The sequence below is a fragment of the Strongylocentrotus purpuratus genome, unplaced genomic scaffold (genome assembly GCF_000002235.5).
Source record: "Strongylocentrotus purpuratus isolate Spur 01 unplaced genomic scaffold, Spur_5.0 spur5_scaffold_6, whole genome shotgun sequence".
Taxonomy (NCBI): domain Eukaryota; kingdom Metazoa; phylum Echinodermata; class Echinoidea; order Camarodonta; family Strongylocentrotidae; genus Strongylocentrotus; species Strongylocentrotus purpuratus.
The window spans coordinates 36,516,070-36,541,366 of NW_022145612.1; the positions used below are offsets into that span (position 1 = coordinate 36,516,070).

At 35.7% G+C, this 25,297-nt stretch overlaps 2 protein-coding genes across 3 annotated transcripts in view; both read right to left on the reverse strand.

Moving 5' to 3' along the window:
• Positions 1–647: 647 nt before the first annotated feature.
• On the reverse strand, positions 648–14,965 carry LOC580036 (peroxisomal acyl-coenzyme A oxidase 1-like). The gene is made up of 15 exons (XM_030972627.1): positions 14,805–14,965; positions 12,798–12,957; positions 10,241–10,395; positions 9,119–9,226; positions 8,447–8,566; positions 7,577–7,692; positions 6,786–6,955; positions 6,302–6,464; positions 5,683–5,873; positions 4,945–5,106; positions 3,913–4,018; positions 3,116–3,262; positions 2,540–2,610; positions 1,453–1,588; positions 648–973 (listed from the first exon to the last, which is right to left on the reverse strand). The coding sequence occupies exons 1-15, from the start codon at positions 14,947–14,949 to the stop codon at positions 911–913; spliced, it is 2,013 nt and encodes a 670-aa protein (XP_030828487.1). The 5' UTR covers positions 14,950–14,965; the 3' UTR covers positions 648–910.
• A 2,764-nt stretch (positions 14,966–17,729) lies between these two features.
• LOC100888148 (major facilitator superfamily domain-containing protein 4A) overlaps positions 17,730–25,297 on the reverse strand; it is a 92,826-nt gene continuing 85,258 nt past the window's right edge. For both annotated transcript variants that reach the window (XM_030972813.1, XM_030972814.1), the window contains exon 10: positions 17,730–21,640. In XM_030972813.1, coding sequence (XP_030828673.1) covers positions 21,414–21,640 — 227 coding nt within the window. In that variant the 3' untranslated portion in view covers positions 17,730–21,413. The remainder of the gene's footprint in view (positions 21,641–25,297) is intronic.

Here is a 25,297-nt window from a genome sequence, read left to right on the forward strand (position 1 = left end):
ATAACAATCGGACATCTGGATGGGCCCGAAAGACATGCAGGTATTACAACGAGCTGGAAGACATCTTAGGTGGGCGACCAGATACTGCGCCTGTAGCGGTAGTGGCCTCCGTAGAATTGGAGGTGCCAGAAACTTCAGATACTGAAGATGGTGACATCCTTAACATGGGCACTGACAGTGGAAGTGAGGTTGAAGATGCCACCTCAGGCGATCTTCACCTCATGAATTTTATTGCACCATAGTAAATACCCTCATGCGCTGCATCGACCATAACGCACTCACACCTGTGCATTATTTGTAGAACATAAGTTTGATGTGGAAAGAGAATGATGTGTTGATACATATTTCATACATGTACACGTAACAGTCTGCAGTAAGTCTATGAATGGATGAGAAAAGTCTTGAAAAAAGACTAACACAAATTGTGCGAAATATGGCGTGAATTATGTTTGATCACGTAATTTGGAAGTGTGTTTGTTTTACAATGTCCTAACCTCAAGATATAACAGAGAAATAGTTCATGATTTTTATATTAATCATGGAACAAGTATGCTTTTAATTGTTCCATGGGAGAGGGGCAAGTACTTATATCTGAGTAATGGGATCTTCTAGTACATAACAGAATATCTGTGGAAGATTTGTTAATATTTTTTAATGCAATAAATATCATCTTGTGCAAATTGTGAAAGTCTCTGTTTTTACAGTAGCACCATTCTATAGCACACATCTAAAGTGTTGTTCATTACATAATTTGACAGGAAACAATCAATGCTTTTGCACCTGTTTGTTCATAGGTAACATGGAAATATATTGCAACCAGCAACGTTCACAACATTTTTGATAACAGGTTTCAAATGATTTAAATGATGTTTTCTTGGAGGAGCTCTTCCACTGGCAAGACCAAGCATACTCACAGCTTGGCAATCATTCCTTTCAGTAGAGGTCGGATGTACTTGTAGTATGTCTCATGCACCTTCAAAGCAAGACAGAAAAAAAAAACATTAAAATAATGACAATATACTCATTATAATTGCAAATGTTGTTTGGGTTGCTAGGAGCCATAGTTTTTATTTCTGGTATGTCACCAACATTGACCCAATTACTCTTTAATATATCTTATTAAAACAAATGAGAATATAATCATAATAATTGCAATAATATGTACCTAGGAAGGTGATCAAACCAAATCTACATAACAACTTCCAATAACCCAACCCGTGTGCTATACAGTGTAATAAAATAGTTGTCATTGAGCTAATCAAGATTGGAAATGGATATTTTAGCAAAGTCATTGTGTTTTTGCACAGGGCAATTCTTGCTTCAATTGGTGCATATAGTTTGTGCCAATTGCATGTGTGTGCAGAAAAGCATGGAAAGTGACCAAAAGTCAAATCTTATAAAACATACGATTTTAACTCATGTTAATCTTTCTACAGTAGTTTGTACTCTCACCTCCGTTCTGTTCCTAGGACTAGTCTTGGCATAGTCGTACATCCGCTGATAAACGTTGCCATCGTAGGACCCCAACGTAGACTGCAAAAACTCATCACGAATATCAATAGCATCAACCAGGGCCACTGCATTGGGTCTAATGATACAGAAATCAATCATTTATTGAAATATAAAATGGTTTAAATATAGCATTAAACCCTTTTTCCACTTGTGTTCAGAACAGATATATGAGGTATTGTACATAAAAGTATACATTTTACAATTTATTTTTTCATCCTCTTGTTAGAAATTACAGTGATAATGCTGTTTCCAACATTTCATTACCTCATAAATATTTGTTCAAATTAACACAAATTTAGTACTGATATTAATATCCTGAAACAAAAATGGCTTTCGTAATAAAATTACTTCGACACAAACGCTATTTAGGAATTTTGTTTTGCTCTCCTCACATAAGTAGAAAATGAAAACATCAGCCTAAACGTTTTTAAATTTCCAATAGACAAGTTCACATATGTACAGTATGTTTCAATTTCATGAAAAATTCTATTGCAACAGTCTCTAGTGATGACCCTCCCCCCCCCCCCCCCCCCCCATTGTCAGATTGTCAGTTGATTTTCTGACATAGCAACAACAATGTATGCAACCTGCAGTCTGAGTTTTAGAATACATAACCATGTAAAAGTGGAGACCTGGACAAGAAGTGACCATAATGTGAATCCATTTGTCTACTGTTTGTAGTTTATGGTTTGCTTAATAACTATATTTTATCATAATGATAATATATAATGAGTCAAACTTATGATAACAACAATGATAATAAAAATAATCATGATATTAATATTGATAATAATAATAATAATAATAATTACAATGTAATATTTTTTTTTTAATTTCTCTGGATATATGAACAACCATTGAATATAATGTAAATTTAGAAAAAAATATCTATATAATGTAAATGTTGAAGTGCTATATGTTTATTCTTATGTTTATTCTTATGTTGTATGTATCATGTCACATGTACATTTTATTTTTTTCTGTGAATAATGCATGTAAACGCAACAAACAGTATTGATTTGAATACCTGATTACAGCAAGAAGATCAAGGTAGTGATTGTGTAGCCAACTCAGTTGCTCATTGGACATGTACCCATCCTAAAAAGAAAGATGAAAATATCACTCAATTAGCAATAAATTTATTGATTATTGTTATCAATCATACATGTACAATATTATTTTTATAAACTTGGGCAAGCCCAAGGTATTTGGCAATTTGCTGTCCCATATTAAAGCTACCAAGTATTGTTGAGTTCTGAATATACATTGACAATAAATGTGTCATTTCAATTCTTATTTGGTCTGATCTTGGCTCTAGCAACTTTGTTCATTGAATAAATTGATCAGATACATGTATACTAAAATCTTAAAATGTGCTTAGTGAGGTATGGTACAGAATAGCTTGGATTTGACAATTTGAGAAATCAGTTTACAGCAATAGCGAATGTCAAGAGAATAATCACAGCAACAATCACAGAAGATCAATATAGTTTCAATACAGAAAACCTATAAATGGCATTTAGGTTGAATTTCACTGTGTTAGTAGCCGACAAATTATGAGAATAATCAATATTATTGTCTAGGAAGATAAGCTGTGTCTTACGGCAATGAATTCTCCAGAGTTTTGTTCTATATGATAGATGGCATAGAGGAAGCTAAGAGTATTGAGTATTGCTGCCGTGTCCTGTGATACCTCGACATGCTGGACACCATCAAAGAAAGCCTTCACAATGAAATACTGGGTATGAGCCTGATAAGTAAAAGAACATTGAAGTCAAGTGACGATATTAATAATAATAATAATATTCCGCTCTTATATAATGCTTTAATACCGGGTAATACAATGTCTCTAAGCGCTTTACAAATATACTATTACCCCGGTCATTGGATTCAGTGCTTGCCTGCACACACTGTGTGCACAATTGCCACTCCCAGGGGAGCATTCCAGCTAGGCGTTACTTGACGCATAATGAGACAGATCAGGCTAGAAATCATTTTGATGGTCATCACTGAAAAGCACAGCTCATGTTATAACATTAACTTCACACAAGAATATCAATAGAGCAATTCTTGCTGAATACAAGATCAGACATTCCTTGTGAAAAAACCTGTGTCTAATTTGTATTTATTATTATTTATTAAGAAATCACAAAAGCTAAACAAAAAGACCTCAGATGCTAACTTCTTTGCAGTAAGCACAGGAGCAGCAAAGGTATTGGGATTCCCATTTGAATAATTATAAATATTTAAGAGCTTCACACAATTTTTGTTTACTTTCTTTGAGGATGAGAACATTTCCTACCTTGGACATAATACTTACATGAGAAGCTTTGACTAGATCAATACTAGTACTCTCTTTGCTTACATAAGAACATTTCTTACCCTGGAGATGATACTTACATGAGAAGCTTTGACTAGATCAATACTAGACTTGTTCCAGGCTTGTTGTTGAGATAATCCTTGCCCCATCTTCTGAGCAAGCTGCTCTCCTGCTTTACGAGTTAACCTGCACAGATAAATACAATGAAACCTTACATAAAGACCACTCAAGGGAAATATAAAAGTGGTCTTTATGGGCAGGTGGTCTATATGTAGAGGTTCCTTTAGTACAGGTTTCAATGGGAAAGGTATTCAAGGGAAACAAAAAATGTGGTCTTTACAGACAGGTGGTTTTCCTATACAGGTGGTGGCTAAGGCAGGTTTGACTGTACAACTTACATAATGCAGCAACATTTCATATTTCATATAAACTTAAGACAAAGCTGCATAGAAAAGACACTAAAAGTAGTCTTTCTAGACAGTTGGTCTTCACATATAGGTTCTCTATTAATATTTTTTTTCAATGACAAACACGGCTTCAAGGGAAACAATTTTTTTTGGTAGACATTGGTCTTTCTATACAAGTTACTTTTAAGGAGGTTGACTGTTCTCTCTATGTAATCATAATGTATGAATGTTACACAAGTATGAGGACCACCAGATTGCTCTGAATAATCTCTGTTGGTCTTTATATCTTCCTCATATTTTCATTGATTAACAACCAAGAGCAAACAGAAAATTATTCAATTTACTGAGTTCTTTAAAAAATGAATTCATAAAGCAATTAAAGGCTCACTGCTAATTGATGATACGGTATCAGATTAATGAATTCATCCGACTATCCATCATCACAGGTGAAATAAACCCCCCTCACACCAATAATGTGCCATAAACTCAGTAAAAGCTTGGCAAAAGCCTTCTTCTTCTCATGAAAAACAGTCCCCCATCAGGTGTGTTGTCACACTATTTGGCAGGTCCAGTGTGGTGTCCAGTGTGTTGTCCAGTACCCCTTTAAAAATGTCCACATAACGGTACTTTTACTTGCAAGCGCGCCATTGATCAGCCTAAAGAAATGAATTGCTCATTTATCCATCTCAAGTTACTTGTACTAACCATTGTGCTCTGTGCTTGTAGGCATCTATAATGAGTTGAGCATTGAGTGACTGGTCCGCTTGGTCACATGACCAGCTACTCTGCGGTTCCTCTGTGAGATACGCACCGAGTCCCTGGATGGTTTCTCCTGCTTGCGCTTTACTTAACGTCTTCATCAGGTACCTGAACAAAGAGTTGGAAAGAAGGCAATGATTGCTATTGCACCCTTAAATGCTGTGAGCACGCAGCATACCCCACCAAAAAATTTGAGTACTAAATAATGTTTTTACTATACCGATCAACTTTTTTTTTCTCAAGAAACAGTAAGAATTATCTCTTTTTTAAAGTCTACATCCATGCTGGATATCTCACATCAATTTTTTAATTGCACTCTTAGAAGTTCATTTTGAAAACTGTACAAAAGCTCAGTGACAAAGAAGGCTGGCTATATGTATATTGGAATGAACACACTAGCAAGTCAAAAGAGTAGTTTAAATCTTGCATTTATTGTTTTTGTTCGAATAAAGCACTTTGAATGAACACACGCACTAAAATCATTCCAAAAATACTTAGGTATCACAAATGAATGTGTATTTAGCAGAGATGAAGTTAAGGCTGGCAGTTCCAGTCACAAAACCAGCAAAAATATTGTCTGCCACAGGTTTTGTACATGTGACTCAGTCTGAAGCCTAGGCCAGTCAAACATGGCCTCGAGGCTGGACTCGACTAGCATTTAGAAATCACTGTCTATGTACTTACCCTGCAACCTGCAGAAGTAGAACAGTGTTCTCACCCTCATAGGTACAAGCAGCGGAAAATTTGTTGTACATGTCCGGGAGCCCACTCTGTAACATTACACCATGACCCCCACAGGCAAACCGACAGGTCTCAATATGAAGCGTGGCTTCTCTCGTTGTAAGTGCCTTCAGACCAGAAGCCAGTGCATGAAGCTGGAGAAGAGGCAAGAAATTTCAAAAACCCTTACTAATAAAACCATGAAAATTGTGAAAATTCAACTATGCTATTGAAATCTTGCAAATATCCTCATAAGAAAATTCCAAGCCACATATGTGTGTTGTCAAATAATTCCAGTCCTGCGTACAAGGCATGTCATTTTCGTCAGTGATTTTTTTTTTCTTCCATTTAAAATCTTGATCAATCCAAAACCTCACAGTAGAACCACTACTTATGCACCAATAATAAACTTTCCTTTCAACAGCTTTGAGGTAGTTTCATATCAAATGAAATCACATGACAAGTAATCAACTTTACCTATTTAGACTACCCTCAGAATATGACTCCTGTTCAGAGCAATTTGCATCCTGTCCCAAAAAAAAAGAACTTTTAACTTAGTGGAAAAAAGAGGAAAAAAAACTACCTCTGGGAGTAAAGTGAAGTTGAGCTTCTGAAGATTAGCCTCGTTTTTGAGATATAGCGTCTTGAGACGCAAGCTGACAAATTTGAAGGCATAAGTAGCAGCAATGCCAGGGAAGAGTTTGTGTTGTTGGGTCTGGTAATCTAGTATAGGAACCTCAGGACCACTAGGGATGAGAAACAAACGGATGTTAATAATGAGATCGAGTTCCGGAAAAATGACCCCAAATGATTTTTTGTAAGCTTTCTTAATATTATTTTTTATGTCGATTTTGAAGAATATCATAGTAGACTATAAATATCCCCTTGCGCAAAGGATTACTCTTCAAATACCTTCATAATCATTTGAATGGATAAGGGTGCCATTAGCTTTACATAAAATGGATTAGAACTTCACAATGATTATACTGCTATCATCTTATATATATTTGTTTCAATGGTAATATCTACATGCTATCACTAAAATACATGTATTCCACCAGACTCACTTCTTGTCTATTGAACCTTGTCTGCGGATGACGCTGTATCGTGTTGCCACGGTGACGGCTTTGCCAATTTCATAGGATGCGGCTTCTACAATCTTAGTCCTGACAAGTATCATACTTCCATAAGTGAGCTTAGGGTTACCACGCCGATTGTACACACCATCATGAGTAACCTATGGGAAGATAGAAAGAATAATGATGATACTACTACTACTACGAATGATGATGATCAGGAGAAGAAGCCGGGGAAGAAGGAGAAGGAGGAGGAGGACATCGATGATCATGAATGATCATGAGCATGAGCATGACAATGCCGATGATGATTATGATGATGATGGTAATAACAGCAATAATAATGAAATTGATATTGACAATGCTGATCGTTATTTTCATCGGTGAACTAATTAGAACCAAGAGTGGATTGCCACAGAGAACTATTATCAAATGTATAGGGTATATATACTATACACTCTAAACAACTTGGCAGGAGGTTTCGGATCCATAACAAATCAACATTTAAACTTGTCAATGATTGTTGACTAAAACGTAAAAAACGTCTACATTTGAACAAGGCTTAAAGGTTCTTTCAGATATGAAGTGGTAAATTGCGGTGTTTTTCATTGATGAATGGCAACTGTGTGCAACAAATGTCCTATGCGTATTCCCTGAACTCTGTGTTATAAGACAAAAATGTGTGAAGTGTTTTATATCAATGTCATTATAGATTTTAAATACCCACAGTTTACCAAGTCACATCTGAACAAGATTTAAGAAAAGAGAAATGGATCACTGACCTCAGCGTATTTCATCAACATGTTGAGACGAGGAATACGAACATGATCCACGATCAGGAAACCATTACCAATGGCATCAAATGATGACTTTCTCCCGATGTCTCCAAGTGTGACACCTATATACAAAGAAACATTGATATTCCTCCTTAGAACCTAACAGATTCACTTCTTCCGTACAGTGATTACAGTGTTTTCAGTGTGCTTTCTTGACCAAAAAAGACCATTCTCAGTCACGCCTGTGATCTAAATCAATAAAAATTGTTGCTTTAACCTTATTTCAGGTAGTGATTTTTAAGAGCAGAAGTCTCCAAACTTGGATCTCTAAATTATATAGCACTTCACAACCAGAGAGAATTGTTTGTGTTGCCCTTTGCCCTTTAACAACCAGATTGTGTTTTCACAATAAGAGTATATTATTGTCTTAAAGAGTAATTTATAATTACAGATTCCGTATGTATGGTCTAGGTCAGGGCCCAATTCAAATCAAAACTTATCATATCAGGATTATAGCATTTAGCTTACATGTAGGTAAGTAAAGTGGCTCATGTAGTTATATCTAAATATTCTACTTTAGTAAGCCAACCTTAAGCCAAAATACCTACTTATGGCCATTGTGACATCACATTTTCAATCCAAAATCAGGCATATCTGACATAAATATTAAATTGAATGTCAGACCAGGGGCCTGTTTCATAAAACTTTTTTCTGTAACAACTGCTAAATTTCTATGACAAATTTGCTCTCAGCCAATCAGATGCCAGGATTTCAGTGGCTTATAACAGTAGCTTGTAACTTGTTATTGATATCAATTTTTATGAAACAGGGCCCAGGTGTTCAGTGGCCTTTTCACAAAGCACAAACACTTCTTACCTGGGAGAGGTTGATGAGTCTCAAGACTTCTAACTTGAACAATAAAGCAATGAGGACCATGTTTCTTTCCTCCAACAATTAGCTGGGCAATTAGAATAACATGAGTACATGACTTGGCCACTGCAGAGAGAAAAAAGAAATGAAACCCAAGTAAAATCACATGCAATGGTTCTGTACTATCACATAAAATATCCAGTATGATTACTGTAGTACTAAAAAGTTTGTGGGCATCAAATGTTTGTAAATTTTACAGCTGGTTCTGTTTCCTAACAGTTTCACTGAATCACAATTGAATCACAATACGCGAAGTCTCTTGTCTTTAAAAATTTGTGCAAGTTCTGTGTTGCAGATATTTCTGGTTTTATGGTCAATTAAAATTATATTTTATCACAATTGATCAAAATTCATATTACTTTATATATATATATATATATATATATATATAAATATATATATATATGCGATAACATAAGTGTAATACTTTTCACATTTCATTATATTACAGTGCTCATTCAATATGCATCAGACCTTTGTTGCAAGCCAAATCTGTAAATTGTTTTGAGCCCTGTCTATAGTAGGCCCTATAGATCAATATATAGAAAATACAAATTATTCCATAAAAGGTTACAATTTCTGAATGGATGTTTCCTCCTCAAGTAGATAAACACTCACATCCTCCTGGCCACCATTTCATTGCCGTCAATGTTGGAGCATTGAGAACAAACTCTTGGGCCTTCTCGTCATATGTGGCAGTGGTTTCCAAACCATTCAAGTTGGTACCTGCAGGTTAAGGAAGAATCAACAAAAATCACATTATACATTTGGAAGATAAGTGTTTGTAAACTTTGTATTTGCATTCATGTAATTTCTTGATTGCTTTATGCACCGTGGGTGCCATAATCGGCTGTATGTGGGCTTTATAATTCTAGAATTATTATCATTCTTAACGTTTCTGTGTCTACAGAGTCTCACAGAGATACTTTATGTGTTATGGGAAAAAAAGGTTGTATGCCTGGAGACTATTACAGTGCGCTGAAAATAAATTTCAAGTTGTTGAAGTTTGCTGTTGTCCTGAGAATATCTTTAAAAGCATAATCTTGGAAAAACTGTGTTTTTCTTCTTAGGCAAAATAACAAAAACAATGTGTTTCACGTCCAGACTTTAAAAAAAAAAGGAGAGGGCTGGGCATTACTATTTGCTATTTTTTGCTATTTTTTTCAAAGATGGCTGCCATGCTAATCAAAGCTGGCCAAGCCTATATATAACTCACAGATATTGTCCTATGTGAGTATACTGAAGCGATGTGTGACAAAACTATTGATTTGTATCACTTTAGAAGCTATTGAAACAAAATTTATATCACAGGCTTTTTTCTTTTCTTCTGAATAGTAAATAGTTTTTAAAAAGGAGCTGGCTGCCAAAAAGGAGGCAAGCGGAGATGAGAAACACTTTATTTTTGGTATTTGGCCTTTCCAAATAAGTTTGATATTCAAAATTCATGACCAGTGACAATATTATGTACAGAACTGTGTTTTAAACTAAACTAAAAATAATTTTGAATGAATGCATATCTGTTTAAGTTATTGGCAGATCAAGTAGGAGGGGGTACATTGCAAACTTTACTTTAAAAAAAACCCATCTGATTGTGCTCTACCTGCAGCATTTTAGACCTTAAAACTTTGTTTAAATGCCAAAAATGATGGGAATATGTGTGTTTTTTTTGCCTGTCAGACATTCCTTTTGACTATCTTGTAGCTCCTCTGTAAATGAATCCTGGATCTGCTGTGAGCTTACCGTGGCCCAGCTCTGTCTGTGCATAGGTTCCTATTATTTTGTACTGTCTAGCGATAGGCAGCCATTTTGCTTTCTGCTCTTCAGTCCCTAGTCTTTCAATGGTTGGGATGAACATCAGCTGGTGGATGAACAGTCCCACATCTTGATTCATACACCTAGGGAGATGACAGAATAAAAACACATCCAAACAGTATCAATCACCTGAAAAGGTAATTTATGTATAGCTGGACTATACAAAAAGAACATAAAAAATCTTTATTAAGCATCCTAAAGGTGAACAGTTAGGGAGTATTATAAAGAAAATAATGGATAACTTAAAGCCCAACGAATGGAAACCAAGTCTGACTAGGTTTCTCTGCATGCCCTATTCTATGCAAGTGCACACACATGTGTTGACTGGTCTCAATCAACTGAAAAAATAATTTGTGTATACCTAGAATGTATAAAAACAAACCTCAAAAAATTAACCAGCATTCTTAAAGTAAACGTTTAAGGAGTATGAAAGAAATAAAGGATCACATTTTAAAAAACCTGTACAGGTATAGGGCTCCATCCGTGCGCCATCTCGTCTACTCGACAAGATGTTTTACTATTCACTAATAATGTATTTAAATTGCAATATCTTTTTGTAGAATTGATATTGTAAACTCACATATGTGACCCGGCACCACAAAACCAACAAAAAGTCGCAAAAAATTATTTTCCTGATTTCATCTGATTATGAAAGAAGAAGTTCTCCTCATTAAAATGGTATATTACTTGTCTAAATTGAAGCTTCCTAACCCTTTCAATTTAGTGAATGAAAAGAGCTGGTGAGGGAGGTTACTGGTATTAAATTGTGAGAAAGAGAGCTTTAAAGTTTGGGGCTATTCAAGCATGCGGAGCAAGCAAACCACAGGGAAATCAATAGAAGGGTGAATCAAAAGGCCATAGCAACCACTAAGAAGAGATTTTCAGATTAGGCTGAAATTTGGCCTGATGGTCAAACATAGTCTGTTCATTATGTTTCTGAGGTTTCAATGTGTGGACTTAAGTCTTTCAAAAGTTATTATGTTGTAAATGTATAGAGCTGTAATTGGACAGATTAAGTGAACTGCAACATAGTGCCGAGACACCTGCACTAGACAATGCCTATTCATGGTGGACCCGGAGTCTTTTTGTTCCCCCTTACATAACACTGCTTGTCACCTATCTTGTTTTGTATACATCTGGGCAATTATTTGTAACCACATTATGAACTTGCTTTATACTTAATTCCCATACTGTTTTCTTTCTCACAGGAGGTTCAAAGTATTTTTACTATGACTTGCTCTATCATTTCCAGTAGCCATCCTGATGATAATTAATGGAAGCAATTCATAAATACCAGCCAGAAAGTGGTATAAAAATAAAGAAAGGCAGGAGACACACAGTAAAGACACCAACATAGAATAACGAAAAATAGAAAGAATGAGAGAGAGAGACAGAGAGGGAAAAGAAGGGGGAGAATTATGATAGCTGTAAGTAAAATGATGATATCAAGAGTGTGAATGTGTGTTTACAATAAGAACTTGATTTCAAAACTCTTATGGGAGAATAAATTTGGAAGCACAGAAATGAAAACAAAATTATTTAGGGAATGTCACAACTCTTTCTCATCCTGTATCACAAGTTTAAAAATGCAACAACTCTCTCTCATCCTTTATCACAAGTTTGAAAATGCAACAACTCTTTCTCATCCTGTATCACAAGTTTAAAATGCAACAACTCTTTCTCATCCTTTATCACAAGTTTAAAAATGCAACAACTCTTTCTCATCCTTTATCACAAGTTTGAAAATGCAACAACTCTTTCTCATCCTTTATCACAAGTTTGAAAATGCAACAACTCTTTCTCATCCTGTATCACAAGTTTAAAATGCAACAACTCTTTCTCATCCTTTATCACAAGTTTAAAAATGCAACAACTCTTTCTCATCCTGTATCACAAGTTTAAAATGCAACAACTCTTTCTCATCCTTTATCACATCCTTTATCACAAGTTTGAAAATGCAACAACTCAAGCTACTCGAAGTCGTTAACGGAGAATATCAGACGAACGCAAATCTGGAACTCGGATGTGAAAGCGGATACAAACAAAATGGCGCGCCACACTGATTGCTATAACGGACCAATCACAGCCCGCGTAGCACGACCCGTTAGCAACGACCGACCATTTCCGGACTACGATAATTTCGCTCGGGAAAAGTGATCAAATTTTGGAAGAGACCGAAGGCTGTGCGAAAAAAACTGGTCTAGAAAAACCGTTTAAAACACATCTTCTACTATGTTTTAGACTTCCAAATTTTGATACTAGGTACAGAAAAGACCACTCTTTCAGAAAATGCAAAAAAACAAAAATCTATTTTTTTCACCTAAATTGACATTTTAGCTGATTACGGAGAATCGCTGGTTGCGACTTTTTGTTGGTTTTGTGGTGCCGGGTCACATATTGAACAGTATAGCGACATGGAACCCTTTACACTTTAAGAGCAAAATATTTTTGGTTGATTGGTAAATTTTAAATCAGTAAATCCCACCTTCCCACGACAGCTCCATCATCCGGTTGATACAGGTTGTACTTCTCTTGGATGGCCACCCATCGTACAGATCTTTTGATGGAAAGATCATAGGCTTCAGCAGGGCTCAGCGTACATCGACCAGTTTGGTCAAAATGTGGATCGCTTGCAATGATAGACTCTGCAAATTCAAAATAATTATGTGTCATTTCACAAGTATTTCAACATCAGAAATATTTTTTTAAAAACCTGTGAAAATAAAGTCAACTTTAAAAGATATTTTGGGAACTACAGAATACCCCACCACACAAGTATCCCTATAACCATAACCTAGCCATCCATACGCCTAACCCTAGTAATAGTAACCTTGACACTAATCCTAATTCACTGTACGATTTGTGGCATGGTACTCTGTAGACCGAAAGCTTCAGTCTCTATAATCGTCGGTTGTTCCACTGAGACTACGTCTGGCTCCACTAGACCTCCGGTTATAGAGACTGAACGACTGCCTATGCCAGCCTGTGTTGAACTTATTCCGCTAGATTTTAGCCGCTAGGCCCCTCCCACAAACTTGCCACGGCCGTATTGTTATGCCCCCAAAATCCCCCAAAATGTCATTTTACCTCGTTCATTTCCAATTTTAAATTAGGCCTAGGCTATAATACATCGGTTCCACTTACTAACTTGATTGATATAATCCGTTTAATGGTCCCTTTTAAGGAAATTATCGGTCAAAATCGACATCCATGTTGAAAATCTTGCAAGCCGTGTTAAACTCTCGCTGCCGTCAATCTCATCCCTTCTAGTCTACGCCGAAGGCAAAATGATTATGAAGGAAAAACTGTGATAACGCCATTACGAACGTGTAGATGGCGCACAGTTTTTCCTTCATAACCATTTTGCCTTCGGCGTAGACTAGAAGGGATGAGATTGACGGCAGCGAGAGTTTAACACGGCTTGCAAGATTTTCAACATGGATGTCGATTTTGACCGATAATTTCCTTAAAAGGGACCATTAAACGGATTATATCAATCAAGTTAGTAAGTGGAACTGATGTATTATAGCCTAGGCCTAATTTAAAATTGGAAATGAACGAGGTAAAATGACATTTTGGGGGATTTTGGGGGCATAACAATACGGCCGTGGCAAGTTTGTGGGAGGGGCCTAGCGGCTAAAATCTAGCGGAATAAGTTCAACACAGGCTGGCATAGGCAGTCGTTCAGTCTCTATAACCGGAGGTCTAGTGGAGCCAGACGTAGTCTCAGTGGAACAACCGACGATTATAGAGACTGAAGCTTTCGGTCTAGGTACTCTGCAGAGTCCAAGCATAAAACCTACCGCCGATAATAACATTGCCATTAATATTAACTACTGTACCATGACAGCATCACACTCAACAGCCGATCAAATCAAGCTTTCCATGGAGTTACCATTTATGGCAAAGTTACCACTTACCACAAATGGGAATAGTCTACATATCAAACATGGCCACACAAAGACTGAACTAGTTACATTCTGGGTCAAAATATATTCCAACTGTCACTGGTCCCAATGATGTCATCTTCAACGTCTTTTTCGTGAGCAGTGACAGTTTAAAATACAGCCGCAAGATTGTCAACACAGAGTTGTATTTTGACCCATAATTTTCTGAAAAAGAACTATTAAATGCATACAGTCAAGCTGATAAGTGGAAGCATCGGATGCATGTGCATCCGCTAAAATTTATTTTAGTGCACATTTTACTGGCACGATCATGTCAACATGCCAGTAAAGTTTGCACAGCAGACCCTATGGTCGGCTTCTGTCTCTAACGAAAGAGACAGAATTTTTGGTCTAAGGCAAGGTATCCTAACACTAATTTTAACCATGCTCACAGTAACACACAACCCCCAACAAGTAGGCGACCAGACGTGGCCTACCACTACCAGCCACGCTCCCAGAGGGATAGGCACAAGCTGCGGCGGGCACACGCTCAACCTTGGTAGAGCTCGGAATTGTATAAGTGCGGGAAAGAATAACATAATTACCGATGTATCTCTTCCTCTCCAAAGCTTCTGAACCATCAAACAAAAGAAGAGTCATTTCATCTCTCTGGAATGATGCAGAATCTCTTTCCTTCTGCATATCTGGATGTATAGCACCAGAATAAGTTGGCAGTGTTGGTCCGTCCATGATCTCTCGTCAGCTGTTTTCGTGTGTAGTACCGGTACCTAACCCTACCGTATCGCGGTACAGTTGAATAACATGCATATAATTCGGAGGACCTGTAGTTCTTGAAAAGAGACGTTGTTTTAACTAATCCAAACTTTTCCGTATGCTAGTGGTTTTATTATATTTTTTTATTTTAAAATATTTATGCTGTGTCAACTTTGTATTTTTTCATGATTTTCTTAAAAAATAGATCAGATTTTTAGGTCTTTTTAGAAAATTTTAAACGTCTTATAAAAGAGATAATTTCTAAATGATTTTATTTCTAGACTATTGTACCATTACGGTACTGAAAAATGTATGAAATGCTATTTATGACATAAATTATCCTACAAGTCGAGAGAGCAAAGCTTAGGCATGCATTATGCCCCCTAGCTACCACAGCCACCCTATTTTACTCAACAATGTGTAATTTCAATTGACCAACTAATCAAAGACAATCAGGGTTGCGCCTGCAAGGCACTTTGGGGCAGCTCCTGAACTGCTGCCCCAATAAGTCGATGCCTCTAGCTCTCGATCTGTTTAGTGCATCCATCCACAGTAAAATGATGCAATCAATCAATTAACTAGGCAAAAAAAAAGAAAATCAAGCAATCAATTAATCAAACAAACAAACAAACAACCAATCAATATGTTATTGGGGTATTTGATTTTGTAATGAAAACTCAGAATTTCAACAAGGATCGGGCCCCGGGTTGGGGGGGATACTCAAATTTGGTTTGGACGGGGGTGTGCCGCTCAATTAGCCTCAAAACCCCTATATACCCAATTATTAGGGGTCATTTGGGGTCATTTTTAATGATATTTTTGTTAAAAGGTGGGACCTATGTTTAGAGTTTTTTGTGAAAAAGTGACCCAGTAGAGCGCATCTCTCCCCCCTCCCCCCTGCATCCGCCACTGCCAGAAACATTGAGGGAGGTTTAACCCCCAAAACATCCCCCTGCGTACGCACCTGCATCCATCTATATCAACCTATCCATAGAGAAAATAATCTTTATTTTCTCAATCTTTGGTTGCAATTAAAGTACCGTACAATGTATTCAACTGAATTCTTAAGTTATTACTGAAATTTCAAAATGTTTTTCATAAAAAGCTTACAATGACGCATTGTTGTAAAAAGAAGTAATGAATTTGAAAAGAAAAAGAAAAAAAGTGTGCATGGCAAAAGTGTGATTATTTGATATCTTGTGTGGTATTCATTACAAACTTTTAAAGAAGGCTGGATCTTTATATCTACGACTGAGATATGGTGTAGGTTTGTAGACAGAGTGATCAAAATAGCTCATCTTATCTGTTTTAGACAATACAAACATTATGTAAGGTTAAACGTTGTTTGTTATCTGCCCTTTGGTGTATATAGGCCTATAGGAACTCATATGTACAGAGACTGACCTATATACAGCCAGTCAGACTCGTTGGGATGGAGAGGGACCGGGGGGGGGGGGGGGGGGGGGGGGCTGACAGACACACAAAATCATAGAGTTAGGTCTTGACCCCTAAGTTCGGTGGATGGCCTTTTGGGGGAATGAACAGGGGCCATGGACCAATTGCGCCCCCTGGTATGTAAATTGATACAGATAAACAAAATACTGAGCATCAAAATATTTCTCAGAATATGAGCATGATGTATACGGGAATATAATACAAGAGATGAATATATGTCATTATACTTTTAACATTATAGGGGCCTATGTACATCTGCGATGGGAAAAAATATATAAGTTGAGGCCACTAAATATCGTAGGTTCATTCGGGGGGGGGGGGAGTGGGGGTGGGGGTAGAACATTACCATAATTGGGCATTTACAATCTTCTGATTATAAACCATTAAGACAATTTTTATTTATTTTAATATTACAATAATTCTTCTTCCCCCGATTGTATTATGTTCATGATAGCAATGTTCCTCTTTTGATTAAATACAGGGCACTTTGGGTTTTTTAAGGGGGACAATATTTTGCCAATTAAACCTCTTCATCCTGACAAAGCTTGAATGGCCTACGACATTATGCCTCTCACTTTTAGAGAGGGGGGGGGGGGGGGTGTGTGACTTCAGCCATCTCCTTTTTGAAGAAAACTTGTGCCTGTTTTGGGGGTAATGTTTTGTAATGTACAGTCCTGTCCAGGAATTTGTAGAGCTCCAACATCTAGATGCCTAGTCAAGGGCGTTGAGACCGAACAAATACTGAATATGCCATTCATGATTCACCTTGGAATGACTGGAGTACTATAGTGGCTAGTTGTACGCGTGGAATAGCTTTGTCTTTCGTTGGGTTTGATAGCAGGTCACAAGAGAGAAGATACTGAGGAAGACTGTTCCGCAACCTAATTGAAGAAGCAACAGCTTTATTTTGACAAAACCTGGTGCCCGGGATAGATAGCACGAACCTTAATGGGGTGAAAAGGATCAGACTTTGAGGTCACCTTTTTTTTTGGGGGGGGGCGGGGGGATTTGGATGTTAGATTCACATTCTTTTTGTTAAATGGCCAAGTATATGTAGGCTTGATCGGGTGATACTTTAAGGACAGGACCCCTAATAGTGACATATAAGTCGAGCAAAGAATGCATCTCATCTTGCGTTCACCTCGCTTCCCCATTTGAACACCCCAACTCAAAAAAACTTCATCGATCTGAAGCATGTGGTAGATAGGATTAAACAGTATGCTTAAGTCAGTTTATAAATCTAGTAAGGATATTGCATTCGACTCAGAAGACAAAAGAAGAAAACCAGAAAATCAGGCAAATTACATCAAAAGTTTCAATATTTATTGACTCTTCTTTTTTCCATATCAATACCTTTCAACACAAAATATTAATGCATTTACATAAATATACATAAATATCACTTTATTTGTTTTGATAACTAGCTCGGAAATAAAACTCTAGCTATGGCAAATTATCTAGTGCAAATACAAGTAAGTACCACAGACAATAACTTTATGATTGCAGAGTGTTTTACAGCATGAGCACAGATAAAGCCACAAGAACTACTGATAATATGATAAAAAGCACACAATAGCTTAAATGACATTTAGTAAAGCTTTACTTTTTATTTTACCTTTCAAATAAAAAACTCAATATCCAGTTAGATCTCCAGGTCACATTTAAACAAAAATGCAGCATAAAACAATACCAAAAAGAAGTTTTCATAACTTATCCTTTGTTTTTCTTTAAAATTTTAAATCTCTGAGCCCAAATTTCTGCATCTATCCAAGAACTTTTCACAATATATTGACATTTGACTCAATATTTGAAAATGAAATAAAAATTATAAAAGTACTATTTAAAGTACAATGAAATCTAAACATTACGTTTCCCTCCCATAATTACATGAACATTATGATGATGACTTTGATATAACTTTGTGGTATTCAATGTGTTTATAGTCAGAATAACACCCACACTCAATTTAAATTACCATCCCTACACCAGAAGATTAATTCTATTAATCCTTTCAGGGGTATACAATCATGAAATTGAAGCCTTATATGTTCTTTCTCTTTTTTGCATGCCATATTTTTACCATGACAATATTTCATTGCACACATTTTCATAAAAATCTATATAACCTCTGAAATTTGTAGAAATATTATTTCATAGAATTATTTTTGATGGAAGAATTTTTGCATTTGGCATGAATACCACAATATTTGTTTTCTCCATCACTCTCCTTTCAAAACAAAGACTAAAAAAATGCCCCTTTCCCAACATAATATTGTCTCCCAAGAGCTATAAGGTATTCATATGCTTTTTATGTACAGTTAACATCCCTCTTGCTCGATCTCCATCAGTAGGCTATGCAATGTACATCACTGCCAAACCAAGCATATGAAGGAAGGGGACTTTAATATTCATATTCATATTGTACATAGGCTTTATCAACATGTCGTGCAAAAAGAATCCCACGTTGTCCTTCTTTGATGGGTCAAATATTATTTTTGATCAGTTTAAATTTCCTTATCTTACTTTAATTGTGCATAATTGAATATCTCGTCCATGATTACATGAATAAAAATGGCATTCCGACCAAAATAACCAACTTGGAAAGATGCAATACAGCTAACATATTATAAACATGATTCTGATTTCCAATTCACTTTTTGTAAACTCTCCTGCCAACAGTATAAACCAGATAAAGCCTGTATCTCATTTCAATGTGATCATTAGATTTAGCACATTCGGTGCTATGAGCATCTACATAGACATTTTTTTAATATAAATAAACCCCACATTTATAAAATGTTGTGTAATATTTAATTGAAAAGGGCAATAAGAAGACTTTCATACACTAAACTGTTTTCTTCATCCCACATCTTCAAGTTTTGTGATATTCAGTAATTCCATTTGTTCAGCCTTTTACATAGTACTACATAATGATGGTCAAACAGTGGTCATAATAGCACTCTTGAACAAACATTTGAAATAAAAAAAAATGACTCTAATCTAAAGTATTCAATGGTTGGAGTTATTCAATCAATTTTATGGCTCATAATTGGGTAAGTTTAAGCTTTTTTGTCTCACCACATTCTAGTAAATCTGACCAATGTATCAAATTATAACACTTCTAGGAACTTGGAAAAGATACCTGATGCTTACAAGCTAAAACATGCTTTTAACAGGTGCTCTTTTTTCAATTTTTTCGATTTCATTTATTTCATTTCAGTTTACTGTTATATATCTTACCTTTAATATGCCCACATGTTTATATTTATGTTATGTTTATGTATTTGTATGTTATTTTTTCATGGAAATAAATATTTAAAAAATGAATTGAATTGAATTAAAAATAGAAGCAAATATAAACTGAAATGACACATTTGATGTCACTTCTTGTGTAGAATTACATAATACTTGGTAATGAATTGGACATCAAATGACCAAACACCTTGGAATTTCCCAAATATATTTGACCATAAGTATCCAGTAGACAAAATGTGAGTTCCTGTTAAACATATTTCTTGCTAAAAGCCAGTAGGCCTATATGGAAATACACAACAATCAAAAGCTTCTTACAAATGTGCAAACATTACATTAGTCTTGCAATTTTAACTTGTATAGGCAACACAATAAGGTATTGCAATTGCCCAATCAATACACATAGATATTTTAGGTAGCTATGTCACAGTCTTATTCTTATAAATTTATATCATTTCAAACAATTTGAAGCCTTTCTTGCTTCAATAACAATCTATATGAATGCACTTACAACATGAATACATTATAGACAATAATCTTTTCTATATAAACATAAAATGTGTGATATAAAAATAAAATCATTACTTACTTTAATTTTCATAATTCTTAGTGCACAAAGTTATCTACGCAAATCTACAGTTCTATACACCATTCAGAGGAACAAGCAGACCTGGGGCCTGTTTCATAAAACCTGTGACTTGCAACAATAAAAAAAAAAAAATTGATATCTATAACAAATCTAATTACAATATGATGGCAATGTACTCTACCCCGTGGAAAGTCTAGAATTGTATCAATTCATTGGTATCTGGAAGAAAATACTGATATTCTGATACAGTATTGTATCCACACAAAAATTCCCCTCCCAATGTGGGAATGGAAAAGTGACTTTTCGTTGAATAAAAGATCAACTGTTAGACTTTAAATTTAGTTAAGGCAGGTTGCCGAATAGTATTTGGCTATGAGGTGCTAAGTATAACATTTCCAACCTGTAACAAAATAAATGAATTAATAAGAAAACCAATCTTACAAATTGATTGTATTCATGCAAGCAATCAGACAGATTGATTTTACAATCATTTCTCTTATTTTAGAACTGAAAGTGTTACATTTAGCACCCCATAACATAGATGTCTTTTCATCTTTAAAAAAAACAACAACCTAGGAATGTAGGATTTTCTTACAGTTATGATGTTGATTCGATTCCCAATGCACGTTCATGATGTTTTAAAAACTTTCCATAGAGGATACACCACCTTTAATTCCTATCACTCTGATTCTCTTTGTTAAAAATAGAATGTAATCATTTATCAGTAATCTCCCATTGCATTACGAACATTAGAACTTCCCAAGTTCCCCCTTATCAATATAACACAAGTAATCTTATTCATCCTAAAGCCATTCATATATACATGTTAATGTATTCTACATTGTACTGGAGCAAGGTTTGGCTATTGATACACTGTTCACATGGAGGAAATTGAGCAAGCGTCTATTCTTGAAGATTTCGCACCTCTTTCAGTCTGTACCAGCATCTACAGAATGTTGAAAATATGACTTAATCTCCTGTCTAAAATACCGCAATTCATCTGTTTGGAGCCAGAAGGGCATTGTCTCATATACTTTAGCAGAATTAATGTCTTTCTAGCTCTGAACAGACACATTTTTGTTGTAATACCATTTCATTGCCATCTATGTTAAATTTTCCATGTTTCGCTGGAGCCAATTTCTTATTATCTAGGTGCATCCTCCTGAATGATTCCATCTGACTCTATCTCGGAAGGCTTATCGGATGGCTTCATACGAAACTGTTCCTTGGTAGCGATTACTTTGTAGGCCGAATTGGTGTCCGTCAGGGTCGTGTAGTACTTTGATTCTCCGAACAGGAGACTCTCACGAGAGGCTAGGCAGCAGCTGCGACACCACATGTACGCTCCTTCGGCCAGTGGTATCGGTTTAGCTGAAAGAAGAGACAAAATAACATACAGTGGATATTTTCAACAATTAAAGCCAACAAGAATGGTATTTTTCAGTACATGTACTCGCAAGTTTGAAATGGTTTAATTTTAAAAGCCAGTTATAAAGACTCAGACATTATTTATAATTTCAAGCATTTCATCCCAAGCATTCTACATTTACTTCATACGGTAAAAGAATATACATCTGATTGTCTTTCGTTGATTGGTTGCAGGCCAATAAAGAGATTTAGAAAGAAAACATTCAGTACAGTTCAACGACTTGATAGCGCACAGAATAACAATTTGTTTGTACTTCAAATGAACACAAACAGATCTGGGCCTTTAATTTCATCGACAAAATAAGTCTGTTTGACAATAATGAAGTCAACAAAGCTGTCTAGACATAAGTCTGTCTTTAATAGCCTACTTGTCTGCAACAATCAAGGGTACTTGATATTGCAAGGTGGCTTTTTAAATGATCATCTAATTTCTTTGAATTACACTCAAAAGAGATGAGTACATCCTATCAACAAACTATGTCTGCTGCCCTCTTTCATCAAGGGTCTTTCATTCTTTTTATCAGCTTAATCACAGACCGGCTTGAAAGAAGTGTAAAGGATCGAAAGCACTTCACATTTATGACAATAAAAGGGGAAAATAGTCACAAAAAGAAAGCAGATTCCCATGACAAGCTTTTCACCAAAGGCAGTCAGGATTCATGTACATATCATTTGCTAAAAATTGTCATGCATCAAACATATTCTACGTATAGATATTACAAAGTATGAGTTGTTCTGCATTACTCTTGTATAGACTCTGGATATTGTAAGCTGAGAAGAGACAGAATAGCATTTCATACAGAGTTAATGCCCTTTTGACTTTGCAGACGGACCATTACAGCAGATCAAAACAACATTCGTGAAAGCTTGATTTCAACCAGTGTCTTTTCTATATAGCTAGTTAATTCATTCCCATCAAATTGTCAGATTTGAAAGAACTATATTAAACTTTTTTTAGGGTTATTAGCAGATATTCAAGTGTGCTTCTCAATTACCTTCTTTCAAATATCCATTTAGGCATGTTCAAAGCCATTGTTACATCAAATCCCCCTTTTTCCCCAATTTATAAACACACCAATCCTTCTCCTACATACAAATGCCATATCCCTTTCATGCGCTTCATGCAGTGATATGTTCACTTAATTTACAGTCGCAAAGACAAATCCTTTTATAATATGTTTTGTTTTGAAACAGGATAAAATACTAATCTTGCATGGCAGAAGAAGAAATAATGATGTGAAAAAGGGATAGTTCTGAAAGAGCCAGGTAATTATAAATGCACAATTCTAATAACACGTATATAGCATTTTTTTCTTTTTGATATGAAATGAAATTAATCTTAAAGTTTTTTTTCCTCCTTGCAATTCACACAGGCTCACAGACAATGAAGTCTGAAAGTATGATTAAAAGCTTCTCTACTCAAAAATATTTCTATCAGATGAAAGTATTAAGGTGTAAAAACCTTAACGCTTTTGTCCATTTTGAAAGGAACAGACAACTCTTGAACAATCTTCCTTGGGTTTAATCTCATGACTCCCTATTTTGATGCAGAGAGGTCAAGCAAAACGAATACAGGAGGGGGGGGGTTAGGCTCTCATAGTCATGTTGAGCTCTTATACTGATTTATACTCTCTAGAACTCCTTATTTGAAAAAAAGGCCATGCCATGCACAAATTCTTTATGCATATATAGTGCTCTAAATATACAATTTTTAAGTTTATTTTAATTTTGTTTTTAATGTATTCATTACCCGTATATAAATTATTTTTTCCCGTTTTAATGTAAAAATAAATTCAAATTTAAATTAAAAAATTTGTATATAAAATATATATATATATATATATATATATATATTATATATTCATGTCTCCTAACATGCAAATATAACACATTTCTATTACTAACAGATTGGACAATAAAGTTGAACCTTTTTCATGAAAACTGAAACAATGCAAAGATGCAGACTCAAGTCCCCACAGGTCTCCAGAAAAGAAATTTGAAGTCAAAATGCTATTGAAGAAGGAATAGCTGATAATAAGTGATGGGGTATGTACCTGTGAAGAGCTAATCTTCTGCCTCTGCAGGTATGGAGGAGAGAGAAATCAAATAATGGCCTTCTGGTTCATTCTCTTGAGAAGAAACAGAAGACACCATGTCATGATTGCACCAAAGACTTACAGATATAACATCATGTTTAGATTTCTTCATACTAGAACACAGCAAGCAGCTCTTTGGTATATGCCTGTTAAACTATGAATCATGTCGCATAAATATATGAAAAGTATGAGTTTTTAAACCAGAAAAGGAAAAAGGTGTGTCCACTCATCGCATGATCCCCAAACAACAGTCAAAAAGAATCGGGGTACAGAATGAGAAGAATGACAAGGTCTACTTTGAATCAACTCATTTTAACTATATTCATTGGAGCACAACCCACCAAGGACTCTTGTTCATGAGGCTTATTTTAAAAAAGAGTTTTCACCCATTTTAGTATTTTTCCTCAATAAAACAGACCTTACTTGAACAAAAGTTGCTGTACACCCATGCATACAGACAGGATCGAATTAATCCTTTGTGACCAGCGCATGACTAAACATACACACACTATATAGTCGAGCTGTACACAAACCTTTAGAGCGATTGTTTCCCTTTAACCCTAAACTTTTTGTGGTCTTTATAACCTCCAAGGATCCAAACAGGGCCCAAGCGAAACACTATAGCTGGTAAATCTGGGATAGGATCAATGGCATTCAACCGTAGAATGTAGGGTAAAAGGGTTTGCATGATTCTATACATACTCATACATTGTGGAGCTGTATACAAACTTTTATAGCGATTGTTTCCATTTAACCCTAAACTAGTTATGGTCTTTATAACCTCAAAAGGTCCAAACAGGGTCCAAACATATCACTATAGCAGGTAAATCAGGGATAGGACTAATGGTATCAAGGCCTGTCTGAGAGACCAAGAATCCGAGGTACAATAACACTATAACCCTTCTCAGCTGGAAGATTTGCAAGAGTCAATACATCTAGATACATAGCATAACTTCAAGGTTTATGTGTATGATTACAAATAAAGTAATCAAATGAGCTATGGCTTTAAGGGCCTATCCAAGGGAATATAATATTTAGCTCAGTGGTACAGCAAAATATGATATGCAGTACCGTTAGTCAAATCACTAAGATAGGCTACCAAGCGAATTCTAATGGTAAAAGACAAAAGTCTATTGCTGTATAGGTAGAGCAACTAAATGACCTATGGCTTTAGGGCCTATCCGAGGGACTATGCCAAGGAACTCTCTCAGCTTTGAGTGAGATATGATTTGCAGGAATTAAAAAAGTATGTAACTGCATGTATATTAACTTTTAAAGTATAGTCTAGGTACACGATTGCAGAAAAAACTAATGACCTATTGCTTTGAGGCCTATCCGAGGGACTCTGATTATTACATTTGTCTTCTGTGTATAGAGTAGGGTTTGATTTGCAATGCAGGGGTCAAAACACTAAGATATCTAGTAAATATTTAATGGTAAGAGAGTAAAGTACATGATGTTGGCAATTGTAGGTAAAGTAACCATGACCAATGGCTTAGCTAGA

Excerpts from the sequence above, each read along its gene's own strand:
- LOC580036 (XM_030972627.1), bottom strand. The coding sequence starts at position 14,949 with ATGGACGGACCAACACTGCCAACTTATTCTGGTGCTATACATCCAGAT. Across the intron at positions 6,465-6,785 it reads CAAGGTTCAATAGACAAGAA|TGGTCCTGAGGTTCCTATAC; the intron begins GTGAGTCTGGTG and ends TCTCATCCCTAG. Across the intron at positions 974-1,452 it reads GTCCTAGGAACAGAACGGAG|GTGCATGAGACATACTACAA; the intron begins GTGAGAGTACAA and ends CTTGCTTTGAAG.